We start from the raw sequence: 16296 nt of genomic DNA on the forward strand, positions 1-16296 counted from the left end.
AATTTATGGTGACTTCCCTGATTTTCTTGAGCTGTTTCTATATATATATATATATCTCCAGGATAACTGCTCAGAGCATTAGGGCAGGAAAAGGGGGAATATATACAGAGAAAGCTTGTGAATGTTTACTCATCAGTCAATCCCAGTGCGATCATGCCTCTTATTCCTTTTATTTTATATTACAAAGGCAATGGACAGCAATAAAAACTGCCCAGCTTCATCTTATGGATCTTTAGAGGCCTATTTCACAAAACCAGCCAAAGTAAGGAAAAGGCCTGATGTCACAGCATCACAAAGAGTAAATGAAGCTGAAATTGACTGGGAGGAGGAATTATCCAGCAGTACCGAATCTGAGTTTTGTGACTTAGATAATTCAGAAGAAAGTGTTTCAGAGCCTCCCTCATGTTGGTTCAGTGGTTGCTTTAGTGCCTTCCTTCGTAAAGAAACTACCTGGTCCTAAAGACATTGCACAGTCTAAAGAAGGAAGTCCAATTCAGCCAGTGCTAAAAAGTTTTCCAGCAAATATGGCCAACCGTGGAGACATTTCAATCCAGCATGATACAAACTCTTGTCCTGGTTGAAATACAGTGTAATAGAAAATGCTGCATTATGCTTTGCTTGTTGCCATCTCACTGAAAACAATGCCTGTACCGGCAAAAATGCATTTACTCGTAAAGGGTGCAAAAACTGTGAAAAGGCTACTGATAATGATTCAGGACCGAAGCTTCATAATAGAAGTGCAGCCCACTCAAAGACTGCACAGTGGCATGCGAGAGTTACAGACAAACACAGAAATTCAAAGGAGGTTCTGTTCAAGCACAATTAAGTGATGCTCTTAAACAGCTTTTAAAAGAAAATTGGTGTTACGTAGCCACTCTTGCAGAAATCCTGTTGTTCACAGCTACGCAAAATATTGGTTAGCATGGGCATTGGGGAAATGAGGCAAGTGTTAGCGGGGAAATGTTCCTGAATTAGGGTTACCAGGTCCCTTTGTCGTGTCGGTGAGGGGATTTGGGGGGTGTCGTGTGACACGCTGACATCAGCCATAAGTGATGTCAGCGCATTGGCAATGTCGAGGGCGACTCTATGGTAAAAACAGCCTCAAACCAGACAGCTTTGCCCAAAAAGCTGAGTGTCACCTCCCTGACATCACCAAAATGCTGATGTCACTTCCGGGTGATGTCAGCATCACACTCTGGGTGCGTTCAGATGTGGCGTTTCAGCCGGCATAAACTGTCCGGTTGGAACCAGTGCAGTTTATGCCGGCTGAAACGCGATCACACTCACATCCATTTTGCGGATTCCGTCGCTGTATGCCCGCTCACACGCTGCGGGCATCGGCTTTTTTAAAAAAAACTCAGTTTGAGCATGCGCATAGGCAGCCATTCACAGAATGGCGATCTTTGCGCATGGGAGGGCTTCAGAGAGCAGCACTTCCTGCCCGTCTGCCTGAGTTGCTTGCCCTCCCGCAGCCCTGAGACTTGCCACCGCCACTCGCCCGGCCCAGAGGTGGGCCCCGCGGGCGACAGGGAGGGAGGGAGGGAGGGAGGGATCAAACGACACCCCCTTGATGGAGGGCCTTTTTAAAAAAAACCAAACGCCGGGGCGAAGCTTCGCCCAAGCGCATATCGGCAACCTGGAAAAAAAATGGCCGGCGAAAAGCGGAAGCCTCAGGCTTCCAAACGGAAGTGGCTAGACACCAGAGGAGAGCGATCAGACACCGGGGTTAAGCGAATGCAACTGTTGCAGTCAGGATACCACCACTTGGGGACCTAGTGGCAGAGTGCAACGGTTTAAAGGGCTTTACAACGGTTAGGGAGGGAAGACAGATGTTCGCCGTCTGAACGCCGGTAAGTACAACGATTGCAACCGGCACAGATTCCGTTGTAAAGCCCCTGTCTGAACGCACCCATTAAGCGGTACAAAAATTACCTAGTAGGATCCTACTTATAGTAAGCTGTACACAGCAGTACAGATCACAGTCCCTAATCATTTATCCAAGTAAGTTTGTGAACCATTTTGTGCAGTGCAACCCTATTACTTATGCAGAAAAGCCTTCTTGAATAATTCAGTTTTGCACAGTTTGCAGAAAGCCAGGAGAGGGGGAGCTTTCCCGACCTCCTTGGGCAGGCCATTCCACAAGGGTGGGGGCCACAGCGGAGAAAGCATGTGTATGGGCAGCTGTTGATTTTGCCCATTTACAGGTTGGCACCTGCAGAAGCCCTTACTGGGGGAAAAAAAAGGAGTTCTGGTTGCATATTCTGAAGACAGACTATACACGTGTCATCCTATTCAGACAGACTGGTGATCATGTATATTGAGACAATCATACATAGCGTGCTCTTCAGCATGCTCAATAGGAGCACTGGAAATGTCATGACTGAAAAGGGTTGTGCTGAGCTCAATGGCTGACTGAGGGTTTGAACCTGAGTTTCCCCAATTCTAGTCCAGTGCTGTAATCAATACATCACACTGTCCTCTGTCAGGAAATCTTTTCTCTCTTCTGCCTAATGCCCTAATTGAGTCATCCTTAATATTAAGAAGTTGTTTGACTGTTTGATGCCTGAGACTCTCTGTATATATCCCATAATGTGGACGTGTGACAGGCCTGTGGCAGCTCACCAAGTTGAGATGCAGTTCTGAATGAGTTACTTAAGCTTTTGCTAGGCTGAAATGTACATAGAGACTTTATTTTAAAAATACTACTTCTTTTTCATAGTTCAGAACTTTTGACCCTTGCAAGCAGCTGTGGTGCAGCCATCCAGATAATCCCTACTTCTGCAAAACAAAGAAAGGACCACCCCTGGATGGAACCGAGTGCGCATCAGGCAAGGTACCCCATGTTGCTGCGTAGAATCTTGGTCAGTTCCATTTTTAGTAGGAAACTGGTGCTCCTCCTTGCATACTTCTGTATGCTTGTGTGCATATGGGCACACAGACATATCAATCCATAGGAATATAAACACGCATGTGCCTGTTTAGGCAGCATTACATATTTCTGTACACACAAGTGCATACAAATGTTCTCTTCTCTGTCACTGCCATGTGTAGTTAAGGGGTACAAAAGGAGAGCCATAAAAGCTGTGTGTGTACTCGTTAAATAACACTGCCAAAGCCAATAGTTACAAAATATATTACAAAAAGTATTATAATAAGAATCCAAAATCATATAACATGTGCCAGAAGAGGTCCAGAACAATAGGGTTAACAAAGTTTTCCGGATTACAAAGTCATTTCATAATCTTCATCCAAAGAGGACCATGTGTATCTTTTAAAACTGCAGAACTTCATTGTTTGCATGTTTCATAATTCTGTAAACAGTCAATCGATCTATTTCTGAAGTCAGGCCATCAGCTTTAATGAGTAGAGGTAAAGCCTCATCTTGCACATGTTATATGATTTTGGATTCTTATTATAATACATTTCATAATGTATTTTGTAACTATTGGCTTTGGCGGTCTTACTTAGCAGACACACACACAGCCTTTATCGCTCTCCTTTTGTACTGCTTCAGGAGCTGTGGTTCTCTGTTTTTGTAATGTGTAGAACAAGCACAGTTTGAGATTTGCACCACTGAGAATATATTTTTAAAATCAGTATAAAAGTATCAGGCATTTATGGATAATGATGCAGCATGGGAACTGAACCCTGATTTACTGAGAATCTTCTCCATACTCCATACTCCAGTATGAGAACCGTCACATCACAGGGTACAATTCGTACCTTCTTTCTAACAGTTTGCTTGTGTATTAACGTTGGCAATTCATTTCTGTTCTGACCATTTCAGTGAGAATAAAATTACCTCTCTCCCCCTTTCCTTTGCTCCCAGTCTCAGGACAAAAGTAATAATGATGTGTTCCATATTGCAGGATATCACCTTTGTCAAGTGTTAGCTGTTGGGAGCATGCGATGCCTATATTTTTCTGATGGCAGTAGCACCCAGACCAATGCAGCTTTTCAGTCTGGGTTATAAATCTACTTTCCTTGAGAGGTTTACCAGATCCATTCTGTTGAGAATTTTTAGATATACTGAAGATGGAGTCATTCCACTTAGCTATCATTTAAAACTAAAAATGTTTTAAAATGTTGTCCTTTTGTTTTAATTCTATGCTGCAAACTGTTTGTGGTGGAAACACAGTCGATAAATGCAGATTAAATCGTAATGATAACAGTTTCTTTACGTTGGTTTTTTCTACACTTTTTAAATATGAAGGCCTGTTTTGTAGTGCATAGCAATTATGTTTACGGTGGTTCTGCTGGCTTTACACTGGTATTACCCACAGAGAGCGCGTAGAATGTGAAGAGCCAGCACATACCTCTAAACATTCAGGGGCACATGCCAGAGAATCCTGATTGGCAGCAACTCCCTACTTCATGTCCACTGCATTTTTGGGACCAGGTATATGCTGTTCACAGTCAATGCATTTATGGTTGCTCATGCTGGTGCAGCCATGACAAATATGATTGCATATTTACCCTATAGATTACTGTTCTGGTCTTTGGGCTTTTTAAAGTGAATATTACCAGCTTGCAACCTGGAAAAAAAATCAAGGCTAGGATAAGCAGTGTTGACTGCAGTGCCGTTTCGGGTACAGTCTGTGCCAGGATATAAATCTGGTTCTCCAGAGGTGACAGGCTTATTTCATCAATGCACTGTGCCACCCAGGCCCCCTGAGACCTTTCTTTATTACTTTAAGGTTTCGTGACTTCACAGTCGTCACTGTCCGCCTGACCTATGAGAGTGGGAGAAACAGATTCCGAACCATGTTGTAAAGCCGGGTGCTTCCGTGGCTGTAGAACTGCTCTCCTCACTAACACTGGACAGTTATGAAGAGGCAGGTGTTCAGGTAACCCCTGTTTCTTCTCCTGTTCCAGTGGTGTTTCAAGGGTCACTGCATCTGGAAGACTTCAGAACAACCTTACAGCCAGGATGGCAGCTGGAGTTCCTGGTCCAAATTTGGTTCCTGCTCCAGGACTTGTGGGGGTGGGGTACGCTCCCGCAGCAGGAACTGCAACAACCCGCCGTAAGTTTGGCCTTCTGCTAGATAAGCCATCATTCGGCAAATTGCATCTAGTAGGAGACATAAGGGGATGCTTTTCCTTGAATGGGTCCAGTCACAAAAAGAGGGGAGAGATAATGCAGAGAAAGGCAGAGCAAAACAGAAAGGCTGGAGGATTTCTTCTCCTCTCTTGGAGGTGATAATTTTTTAAAATATAATTTAGAATCATAAGATAGAATTTGTTTATTTATTATTTATTATTTACACTTATATCCCGCCCTCCCTGCCATACGGCGGCTCAGGGCGGCTAACAACAGAATTAGAATTTAAATACTAGGCATTATTTCTGGGCGTGAACCTTGGTTTGGCACAGGGTCTAACCAATGACAGAAAGACAGTGGCTTACCACCTAAGCTCCCTTAGATAAGGAGGCTCTTCTCCCTGGGAATGAAGTATGGCAGAAGAACTCTATGTATTAAGAACTGAGGCCCATAGTCTGCAGATCCAGGCCTGTATCGGTCACTGGGTTGTAGGTGTGAAAAAGAAGTGTCGATCGTTCCTTCATTTAAAACCTTCCTGCACATTCAGTTCACAATGGAAAAGGTTTGACTAATGTGGCTTTAAAAATGTAGGGGGAGGGGGAACATTCACAAACCATGATTTGCCAGCCTGCACACTGAAGTGATAGGATCCCGCAGTCACATGAGTTTGTGAAGGATCTGCTTCAGCTCTAAGGGAAGAGTCAGATAAGAGGAGAGGAAGAGATTTTGATATCAAGGTGGGTTTTTTTTTAGAGTTTATTTATATGTTTTGAGTATGTGTATGTAGGACAGGTAGTAAATTTTGTTAGCTGGAATTGGTTTAATACAAGACGCTGTTGGTTGGAGAAGAACTGATATATGATTTGCTGAAGTTTCTTTTTGAAACTTGAGGGATCTTTTGCGTAGAGGCACCAGAAGCTACACTGAAAATCTGGTGCCTCTACCTCAAAAAACACCCCCCAGACCCCCTCATACCCCTAGATAGATTCCCTATGGGGATCAATGACTATAATGGTCCCCATAGGCTATAATGGAGCCGAAGGCATTTAAAGGTGTCGCGGTCCCTTTACATGTACTTGTGAAACTGCGGCTTCACCGTGAATGACATTTAAAGGGCGTGCACTCTGTTTAAATGCTGTTTTACCCCAGCTATCCTGTTTTCCCAAATAATCCCAATTTTGGGGGAGATTATCCAGGATTGGCTACGCTTGATAGCCGAAAATACACCCCCCTCTATATTCGGCTGAAGGAATAGCAAATAAATACTGGCCCCGGTCACACGGGCAGGAAACTGCGGGGGGGAAGCGTGGCTGTTTGCCCCAGGGCAAACTAACACGCAGTAAAGCGATCATACCTCCTGTGGAGGTTCTGTGGAGGAACCGTGGAGCTTCCATGGTTACGGAGAGGCAGCGATCACAACACACGCCTGCGCACAACGAAGAAGCGCGCGGCGCGGCAACCTAGTTTCCTTTTTCTGTGTACACTACGAATGCGCATGCTCCGTTGGGTGCTTGTGCGCAACCACGGAGACTTGGGGGGGAAAAAAACCCTTCTTCGCAAGGGGACATGGACGGGCGCCGGATGCCACCGGAAACGCGATCAGACGCCCGCCCTTGCCCCGCAGTTTCCGGAAACTAGTACCTCCGAGGTACTAGTTTTTTGCTCCGTTTTATCGGCGGTTCGCCACAGTTCAACCACGGGAGCTCTACGCTCCCCAGATGTTGCCGGGTGATCGTGCCAGGTAACTCCGCCTTTCTTCCGTCTATTTAGCGTGGCTTCTGCTCCGTGTGAACGGGGCCACTGATAAGGTATTTTCCAACTATTTTTTAAGCTCATTTAGAGCTGAATGCACACCCCTAGTTGCAACTGTCAATTGGGCGGTGATGGTTAGGGGACTGTACTGATTAAAGTTGAAGTGAAAGGGTGATAAAGTCTAGGAATGTAGAAAAAGAATGGATTTCATTCAAAAAAGAAAAGGTTACTGTAAAAGTTTAGCCTATGGTAGAAAAAGTCTGTGACAGGTGGTTGAACAGCTGCGTCAGGGAATTCTTCATGTTAGTTTCTGAATCAGTTCATGATACTAAAACAAATTTAATAGTAATATAAGTTTGGATAGTCTGTGGTGTTCTTCATAATAAATTCTTCCTTTTTAACAAAATTGGTTTAAAGTGTCCTATAAACTTATCGTGCCTGTTACTCATTTACCAAGGATAGGGCAGGGAGTGATTTGTCCCTAAACTGGGATTTTGCTTTAAGCTCTGGTAAAGTGCACATTCGTGTGTATGTGTGTGTGTGTGTGTGTGCAGTTTAACAGCTCCTTGTGGTAGGAGTGGGAAAGAAGAAGAGATAGCTGGTAGTGAGAGAAACACTGAAATGCCCTGCCTGGATCCACTCCCTAGGCAAACTGGGCAACGGCAGAGTGGGTTGCTGCTGGCCATTTCACCACCATCAATAGCTGGACAGGAATATCTAGTCTTGGCTATTTGGGGGGCTAGTCCTTAGATTCACCTGCACTAAAGCTGCAAACTTCTGTTACAAAAAGATTACAGCAAAGTAATCAGACTGGATGCAGTTTCCATCTTGTGGTATTTTGAGGGAATAGGAATGTGTAATAAAATCCTGATTTATTTTCCAGCCCAGCCTATGGAGGCCGCCACTGTCCAGGCGCCACTTATGAATACCAGGTTTGCAACACTGAAGAATGCCGAGGGCCCTATGAAGATTTTCGTGCCCAACAGTGCTCCAAGCGGAATTCTTACTATACCCACCAGAACTCTAAGCATACCTGGCTTCCCTATGAACACCATGATGGTAAGTGACAACACTGCTGCCCTGGGTACAGACTGTCGAGTTGGTGGTTGTCTTTGCAATGCCTTCATATGTTTATATGAGAAAAATGGAAATGTGTGGTTCTTTGAGCATAGCTGACCTTAGTTTATGTCCTAGGAGTGTTGTAGGTGTAAAGATGTTTAACACTGACAAACCCATGTCAAGCTTGTTAGGTTACTTGCACACTGGTTAGAAGTCTCAAATTTGATAATGCACACCGTCAAAGACTCGGAAAAAAAACCACCCTGAATTTGAAGCACTTTTACTATTGCTTTTGAGACAGGGGTATGAAGGATACCCCCTCATGGATCACTGCCTTGTCGTGGCGAGGGGGCTTGCGTGGTTCGATGAGGCTGTGGGCTATGATGTGGAGGGCCACCCAAGACGGACAGGCCACAGCAGAGAACTCAGACCAAGCGTGATCCCCTGGAGAAGGAAATGGCAACCCACTCCAGTATTTTTGCCAAGAAAACCCCATGGACAGTATCAAAAGGCTAAAAGATATGACGCCGGAAGATGAGCCCCTCAGGTCGGAAGGTGTCCAATATGCTACTGGGGAAGAGCAGAGGGCAAGTACAAGTAACCCCAGTAAGAGTGAAGCGGCTGGGCCAAAGCCGAAAGGAAGCTCAGTTGTGGATGTGTCTGATGGTGAAAGGAAAGTCCGATGCTGCAAAGAACAATACTGCATAGGAACCTGGATTGTAAGATCTATGAATCAAGGTAAGCTTGACGTGGTCAAAAATGAGATGGCAAGACTGAACATCGATATCTTAGGAATCAGTGAACTAAAGTGGACAGGAATGGGCGAATTTAACTCAGAAGACCATTATATCTACTACTGTGGCCAGGAATCTCGTAGAAAAAATGGTGTGGCCTTTATAGTCAACAAGAGAGTGCAAAAGTCAGTCCTGGGATACAATCTCAAAAATGACAGAATGATTTCTGTCCGATTCCAAGGCAAACTATATATATATATATATATATATTTGTATATATTTATTCAACTTTGTTTAGTTATATTGTTGAATTCCATATTTTCACACTGTATGGGTTTGGGTGTACACATTATTGTTTTCTGTGTGTTTACTTTGCTACAGATGCTCAGAAGTGTGAATTGATTTGCCAGTCTGAGGAAACAGGAGATGTGGTATTCATGAACCAGGTTGTTCATGATGGCACCCGGTGTAGCTATAAAGATCCATACAGCGTCTGTGTGAGAGGGGAGTGTGTGGTATGTAACTAAACCTGGATGGCTATCATTTCCCCCAGAGTTTGTTTTTTGTTCAGAAGAGACAGGCGGCAGAGGACACCTTTACCATGTCAATTTTGCCTTCACAGATTTTAGCTTTCCTATACTTTTTTGGGGGGGAAGAGGGTTTAAAATAAGTCCATGCTGTATGTTCTGATATTTTTCTCCTTGCTTCAAAAATATCACAATTGGCGCAGCCAGTTGGATTGCTGAAATATTCACCCCACAGTTGATGTTACTTTGTTTCATTTTGGCAACTTTTTTGTTCTTCTGGCTCCATTTTCTCCTTCTGTGCCCCCACAATTCTCAGCTTCATGTGTCCATTGTGTTGCTGAAATTTGGTTGCGGTAATCCATGTAAGGCTGTTTGAGTGTCCGTGACATCATCAGTCTGGAGTAGCATTGTGAAGGCATCAATATACACTGCTACAGCCAGTGGTATGAAAACTTGGCTGAGGATTGTGATGGTAAAGAAGGAGGAAAATATCACCAAGAAGAGCTTCAAAATATTGCAAGAATTGCCAAAAAGTTACAAAAAGATGGTGGCTTTTGACACAAAGAAACATACGTTTCAGATCAGCCCTCGTTCAGATTTTCATTCGGAACTTAAACTTTGTATTGAAGAGAAATAAGTGGAATGCTTCTGGGGTATGGCAGTCAAAGAAATATAATTGACCAGAGTGCCAGATAGATAGAAGAGGAACATTCTCTCCCCCTGCCCAAGTCACTGCATTTGGAGCATGTAAATACCCCTCTTAAATACATTCACTTGGGTATTCCTGAGGGCATGGGTGGAACTTCCTTCTAAGTTAGTGTTGTTAGGGCTATATTTTCCTTTAAGACATTCTTTTGAAGCAGGCCTTTGTCTTGCTGTTTTGCAGTTGAGGGACCTGATCTGTGAGAGATTGTGCTTGCTTCCATCAGCTAGTGGCTGACTGAGGTTGAGCTTTGGCCTCTCAAATGCAACACTCATTCCACCAATTTTCATTGTTTTTTCTGTGGCTGAAATTTACTTGGGCTGCACATATGGCGGTAATTGTGGGGAATAGCAATATATCTTCTGACTTAGTATTTTAATATTTATAGCAGGCTGCGAAGTAACCCCTGGAAGCTGAACAAATTTTTGTTGTCCAAAGTATATATTCTTTCATGGGGATCTGCCATTAAAGATCTTACCCTCAACTGTAGCATTAGTGGCTATGATCATCTCAGAGCAATACAACACACGTTTCTTATAGACAACAAAGTGCCACTTCATATTGTCCTGTATCAGTAGTAGTCCTTATTTCCATAGCCAATCTGTTCCATGGTTTCCCAGGGAACCAGGAGCTGCTTGGGTTTCCTCTGTGTGAAATTGCAGAGTGGTAATGGCAGACTTCTTCGAAAGGCAACTTGACCACTATCAGTGTTCCCATGCTGAAGAGCATTGGTTTCTAGGTCTCAATTCAAATGAGGTAATTGTAAGGCCCACATGAGCAGAGTAAGCTAAAATACAAGGTTTTCTGTGCAGGTGAGTCAATGTAGAAAGAGCACAATGAAGCAAAGTCTGTAGATAGTTGTATGGGGACCAGGTGTGTATTACACTTCTTCCTCCCCATGGGTGGTCAGTTATACAGTTACATGTTCCAGGAGCTGGGACATTACCTAAAAACAAAAGAGACTATTAATTTTATAATATGTACTTTCTTTGTCCTCTCAGCTTTTGAAAACTATATCTTGCTTTTGACTGAACTTATGTGGGCAAAAAACTAATCTGTTCTATTTTTATTGGCAATGTAAGGTCAGAGGTAACTAACCATGAAGTCCTGTAGTTCTCTAGGATTTGAGAACTGCTGTAAACTGCTCTGAGCCCATGCTAAAATGATACAAATAAAGGCAATTAAGTAGATTAAATCTATTATGGAAAACAGACATAATAGATCTTAGAATAGAGCAAGCCCAGCAGACTTCTCTGGGACTGGGTATCTTGTATGAGGACTAGAGAATCTCTACATAGTTTTGTATATTTATATTTGAGAATCCTAATTAGAAATTGATTCTTTCTTCAGTTTTTCTCACCAGGTTTTCCATGCACCCATATAATGATATTGTTTGTAGTATAATATGTGATCAACAGTATTATGATATTATGGAGGGCTTTTAACAATATTTAGGTTTTGTATTATAAACTGACAAGTTTAGTGAGTGGAATTGTATTAATTTCATTGTTCATTTATTGATCGGTAGGAAACCTTGAGGAATATTAGAAAACCAAGTGTTCGAATTGCATTAGTTGTAGGAGTTGAATTTGGTGACCTATTTTATTAATGCCTTCAGTAAAAGGTGGCAGTTTCTATGTTATTTTGTAATATATGCAGTTGTAATAAATATGGATTAAGCAAGTGAATTACCCTATAACAACAATAAGATGCTGCTGAACAAGAAGATGGGTTATCTCGGGGAAATTCCTCTTTAAAGGAATAGGACTTAAATATCATGTCATTTTGAACAAAATGACTGATGTAAGAGTATGAATGCAAGTACTGCTGACCTCCTGAAACCTAGATCTGATCTCAGAAGCTGGAGAATCACTGAAGCCTATTAATGAGGTTGCCATTTTGAAACTGTCTCCTTAGCACCATTTTTCTGTGTTCTTGTTTTTTTCCCTCTTAATGACAGCACGTTGGTTGTGACAAAGAAATTGGCTCTCTGAAGCAAGATGACAAGTGTGGTGTTTGTGGGGGTGACAATTCCCACTGCCGGACAGTAAAGGGAACCTTGGTCAAATCCCCCAAACAGCCAGGTGAGACTAGAAACTTAATTTTAAAAAAACCAACTCAGTGAGTTGGCGAGAGTGATGGAATACAGCCATGTGATGAAGTCATAGACAAGATACAAATGAAAGGTGAAGACAGGGAATTTCTTTGCACTACTTGGCCAATATGCACAGTGTCCAAGGGAAGGGGGGGATGATAACTCATCCACAGTATTTTGTGTGTTAGTCAGTATGCCAAGGAAGGATCCTCTCTGCTTCTTATACCAGTAAAGATTCTTTGCCAGCCAAAGTACCACTAGCGAAAAAAGAAGGGTGGGGGGATTTTCCCCTGCTTTTCCCTCTTCATTGCTGCCATCCATGTTGCATAACTTTTTGTCCACACACACACCCAAGTACTCATTTTGGCATTTGTGGCCTTCTGCCAAAATACCTTTTGGCATTTGTGGCCTTCTGGGGGAAACAAGGAAAAAATCTACTTCTATCTCTACTTTACACTGGAGGTGCATGGAATCAGACCCAGTGTCTCCCAAGTGGAGGCAACACACATTGGCCAGGCAAAGTGCAAAAAAGCCTATTTAATAAGTCAATTTGTGCAGGTTATGTGACATTCCTGGAAGGTTAGGCATATTAGCTGGGCAATGTATGAGATTTTCTGCTTTTGCTGTCCATTTGAGCATGTTTTCCATTCAGTTCTCATTAATTACAACACGTGTGCTTTTCATGTGCAAGTATGAATGTCAGTATACAAGAAATAATATGATGGTTGGCCCTCAGCCTATTAGCTCAGGAAACTGTTCACTGCTTTATTGTACCTGAGCTCTGTAGAACTGGAGTCCACTGGGAGCATCTTCATTTCAGTGTGGTTTGTATAGTGGGTGTTCCCAAGGAATTGAGCACATAATAAAGTAATATGGCTCAGAAAATGCTGCAAAGCCAAGAGATAAAACCTTTTTTTAAAAAAATCTGTTTTTCTTTCCTCTTAGTCAAGATTATTGCAGCGTCAGAGTCTCATAGGGAGGTTTTGTGGAATTCATATCTTGCTGTTTTGAGAATGGCTTCCTTTCTTTGTGTTTTGCAGTGGGTGCTTTGAAAATGTTTGAGATTCCAGCTGGCGCCAGACATGTTCAGATTGAAGAAGTGGAGCCTGCAACCCATACAATTGGTAAGAACCAACCATGGACAGTAGGTAGACAGAGAGTGAATCCTGCCTAGCACCGTTTATCTAAAGGGACATTTAACTGGCTAGTTCTTTTAAAAAAGTTTATTGAAAACTTGCAGGGTGCAATCCAGCCATCATTAACCATTTTGAAGCTCCGCTCCTTTTCATTGGTGAATGAAAGACATGTAACTCTTATGTTGAAATGGGAAGGACTCTTTAGCTTTAACTGGATGTTATCTTTCTGCAAGTTCTCTTTTGGAGTTAGATTGGTCCTTGTTAAATATTGTAGTAACTGTTAACAAATATCCCACATGTTTAGCGATTTTTCTCTATCTCTTGTCCTGTGTCTGTTACACACAATCATTTCCATAGTTTAAATAAGCACTGTAGGACTGATTCATGCAGGTGTATATAAACATAAGAACATAAGAGAAGCCAATGTTGGATCAGGCCAATGGCTCATCCAGTCCAACACTCTGTCACACAGTGGCCAGAAATACCAGGTGCCATCAGGAGGTCCAGTAGTGGGGCCAGGACACTAGAAGCCCTCCCACTGTTGCCCCCCCCCCACAAGCACCAAGAATACAGAGCATCCCTTGCCCCAGACTGAGAGTTCCTATCTATACCTTGTGGCTAATAGCCACTGATGGACCTCTGCTCCATTTGTTTATCTAATTTCCTCTTGAAGCCGTCCATGCTCGTAGCTGCCCGCCATCACCTCCTGTGGCAGTGAATTCCATGTGTTAATAACTCTTTAGGTGAAGAAGTGCTTCCTTTTATCCGTTCCAACCCTACTGCTCACCAATTTCTTTGAGTGCCCACGGGTTTTTGTATTGTAGAAAGAGAGAAAAGTAAACCTCGATCATGTCACCCCTCAGCCTTCATTTCTCCAAGCTAAAGAGCCCCAAGTGTTTTAACCTTTCTTCATAGGGAAAGTGTCCCAACCCTTTTATCATTCTAGTTGCCCCTTTCTGCACTTTTTCCAAAGCTATAATATCCTTTTTGAGGTGTGGTGACTAGAACTGTACACAGTACTCCAAATGAGGTTGCACCATTGATTTATACAGGGGCATTATGATACTGGCTGATTTGTTTTCAATTCCCTTCCTAATAATCCCCATCATAGCATTGGCCTTTTTTATTGCAGTCGCATACTGTCTTGACATTTTCATTGAGTTATCTACTATGACTCCAAGATCTCTCTCTTGGTCAGTCTCCATCAGCTTCGGAACCCATCAACGCATATTTATAGTTAGGATTTTTGGCTCCAATGTGCATCACTTTGGACTTGGCCACATTGAACCCCATTTGCCATGTTGACACCCACTTGCCCATCCTCGACAGATCCCTTTGGAGTGCCTCACAATCCTCCCTGGTTGTCACCACCCTGAACAACTTCGTGTCATCTGCAAATTTAGCCACTTCACTGCTTACTCCCAACTCCAAATCATTAATGAACAAGTTAAAAAGCAGTGGACCAAGTACTGATCCCTGCGGTACCCCTCTGCTTACCACCCTCCATTGAGAAAATTGCCCATTTATATTCACTCTCTGTTTCCTATTAATTAGCCAGTTTTTGATCCACAAAAGACTTGTCCTTTTATCCCATGATTTTTGAGCTTACATAGGAGCCTTTGATGAGGAAATTTATCAAAAGCTTTCTGGAAGTCAAAGTAAACAATATCTATTGGGTCCCCCTTGTCCACATTTTTATTCACTCCCTCAAAGAACGCTAACAGGTTAGTAAGACAAGATCTTCCATTACAGAACCCATGCTGAGTCTGCCTCAATAGTTATGCTAGGGTGGGGGTGAGTGGACACATGGAATTAAACCCTAACAAAATATTCTGTAGTATAATCAAAACATTAAGATGCAACATTTTGACATCGTACTACTTAAACCCATCTATAAAATATAAGGTTTGAACCTTCAGCTAAATACAGTGGTTGGTTACTGCATTTGTTGAGTGCTAGGTATGGATTATTATTTATTATTTCTATACCGCAATCTTTGTACAACATGCTTTCAAGACGAAAGCTCCCAGTTAAATTGGCAAATAGAAATATAGGAGACACTGTGTGATCCTTTATGGAGTATTCATACAATGCTCCTCTATGTGCTGTACAAACCTGAAGAGGCTAGGACTGGAAGCCAAATCTCTCCTGCTTATGGGGAGGGAGAGTGTTTATGTTTTCCTTCCACTCAGAAGGGTTATTAATTCAGAGGATGACTTGGAATACCAGGCAGGACTTGGTATGTCAGTGGTACAAACAAGCCAAGCAGACACTTTAGAGGAAATGAAAAGCGAAATTTAAACCAGAGGGCCCTTGAAACAATAGGCAAGTGGGAGGAGAGAGAGAATTTCAGTTCCCTTAGCAGGTGAAGGAAAAAAATCTCCAAAATTCAAGTTTTAAAATAGTGAATTATTTATAATTTATGAATTTATATTCTAGCAATATATTTGCCATTCTATTTGATAGGGTGCAAAAAGAGGGAGGGCTTGTATATTGCAAGGCCCCCTTGACAGTGTGTTAAGTGTGCAATTCACTGCATAGTTTTGCTGTCACTACAAACATGATATTTGAACCTGTGGTTTCCTGGTTCATAAGGCAGGTTGTTAGGCCCTAGCACTCATAGATATTTAGCAAAGGGAAGGCAACTTTTTGGCTCATGGAAACTGGCACAAATGTACGCAGCACCAAATAAGGTCAAAGAGTTGAAATGACACAACGTAATCAGTTTTGACTTTCTGAATGCCATTTGCTCTGCTGAAAATGTAAAGCATGCTGATCGAGAGGGAATTATCCCCATGAACGTCTTTCTCCAGCTGTTAAGAACCAGGCCTCTGGCAACTTCATCCTGAATCCCAAGAGCAAAGGTGTCAAGAGAAACTCCTTCATAGAAATGGGCTTGGAATGGGAATACACCACTGAAAACAGCAAGGAAAGCTTGAAAACCAGTGGTCCCCTGCATGAAGCCATTAGTGTGCTGGTGAGTTCCAGAGAGATGTACTGAGTTGACATGCATGAGCACATACAAAGGAGGCCTACAGGCGTGTTTCTCTGTGAAAGTTTTGCTGAGTTTACACACATACACAACTTCATAAGATAGATATACTTTTAAAGCACTTTGAAATATTTATTTTATGTATAGTCTATGCAAAGCAGGACTGTTGACATCATTACCTTTGTTTTGCAAATGAGAAGCTGAGGCAGAGAGAGGGTAACCACACTATTGAAACTCATGCCTTCCGTCCTGTAATT

General features: G+C 42.6%; 1 protein-coding gene across 1 annotated transcript in view; it reads left to right on the top strand.

The window, feature by feature from the left end:
- Positions 1 to 16296, top strand: part of ADAMTS14 (ADAM metallopeptidase with thrombospondin type 1 motif 14) — a 144045-nt gene that overhangs the window by 111067 nt on the left and 16682 nt on the right. The window contains exons 10-16 of the mRNA XM_015423239.1: positions 2720 to 2833; positions 4876 to 5024; positions 7677 to 7852; positions 8968 to 9101; positions 11777 to 11900; positions 12952 to 13035; positions 15861 to 16024. Coding sequence (XP_015278725.1) covers positions 2720 to 2833; positions 4876 to 5024; positions 7677 to 7852; positions 8968 to 9101; positions 11777 to 11900; positions 12952 to 13035; positions 15861 to 16024 — 945 coding nt within the window. The remainder of the gene's footprint in view (positions 1 to 2719; positions 2834 to 4875; positions 5025 to 7676; positions 7853 to 8967; positions 9102 to 11776; positions 11901 to 12951; positions 13036 to 15860; positions 16025 to 16296) is intronic.

The sequence above is a fragment of the Gekko japonicus genome, unplaced genomic scaffold (assembly GCF_001447785.1).
Source record: "Gekko japonicus isolate JY-2015 unplaced genomic scaffold, Gekko_japonicus_V1.1 scaffold901, whole genome shotgun sequence".
In the NCBI taxonomy this organism is placed as follows: Eukaryota; Metazoa; Chordata; class Lepidosauria; order Squamata; family Gekkonidae; genus Gekko; species Gekko japonicus.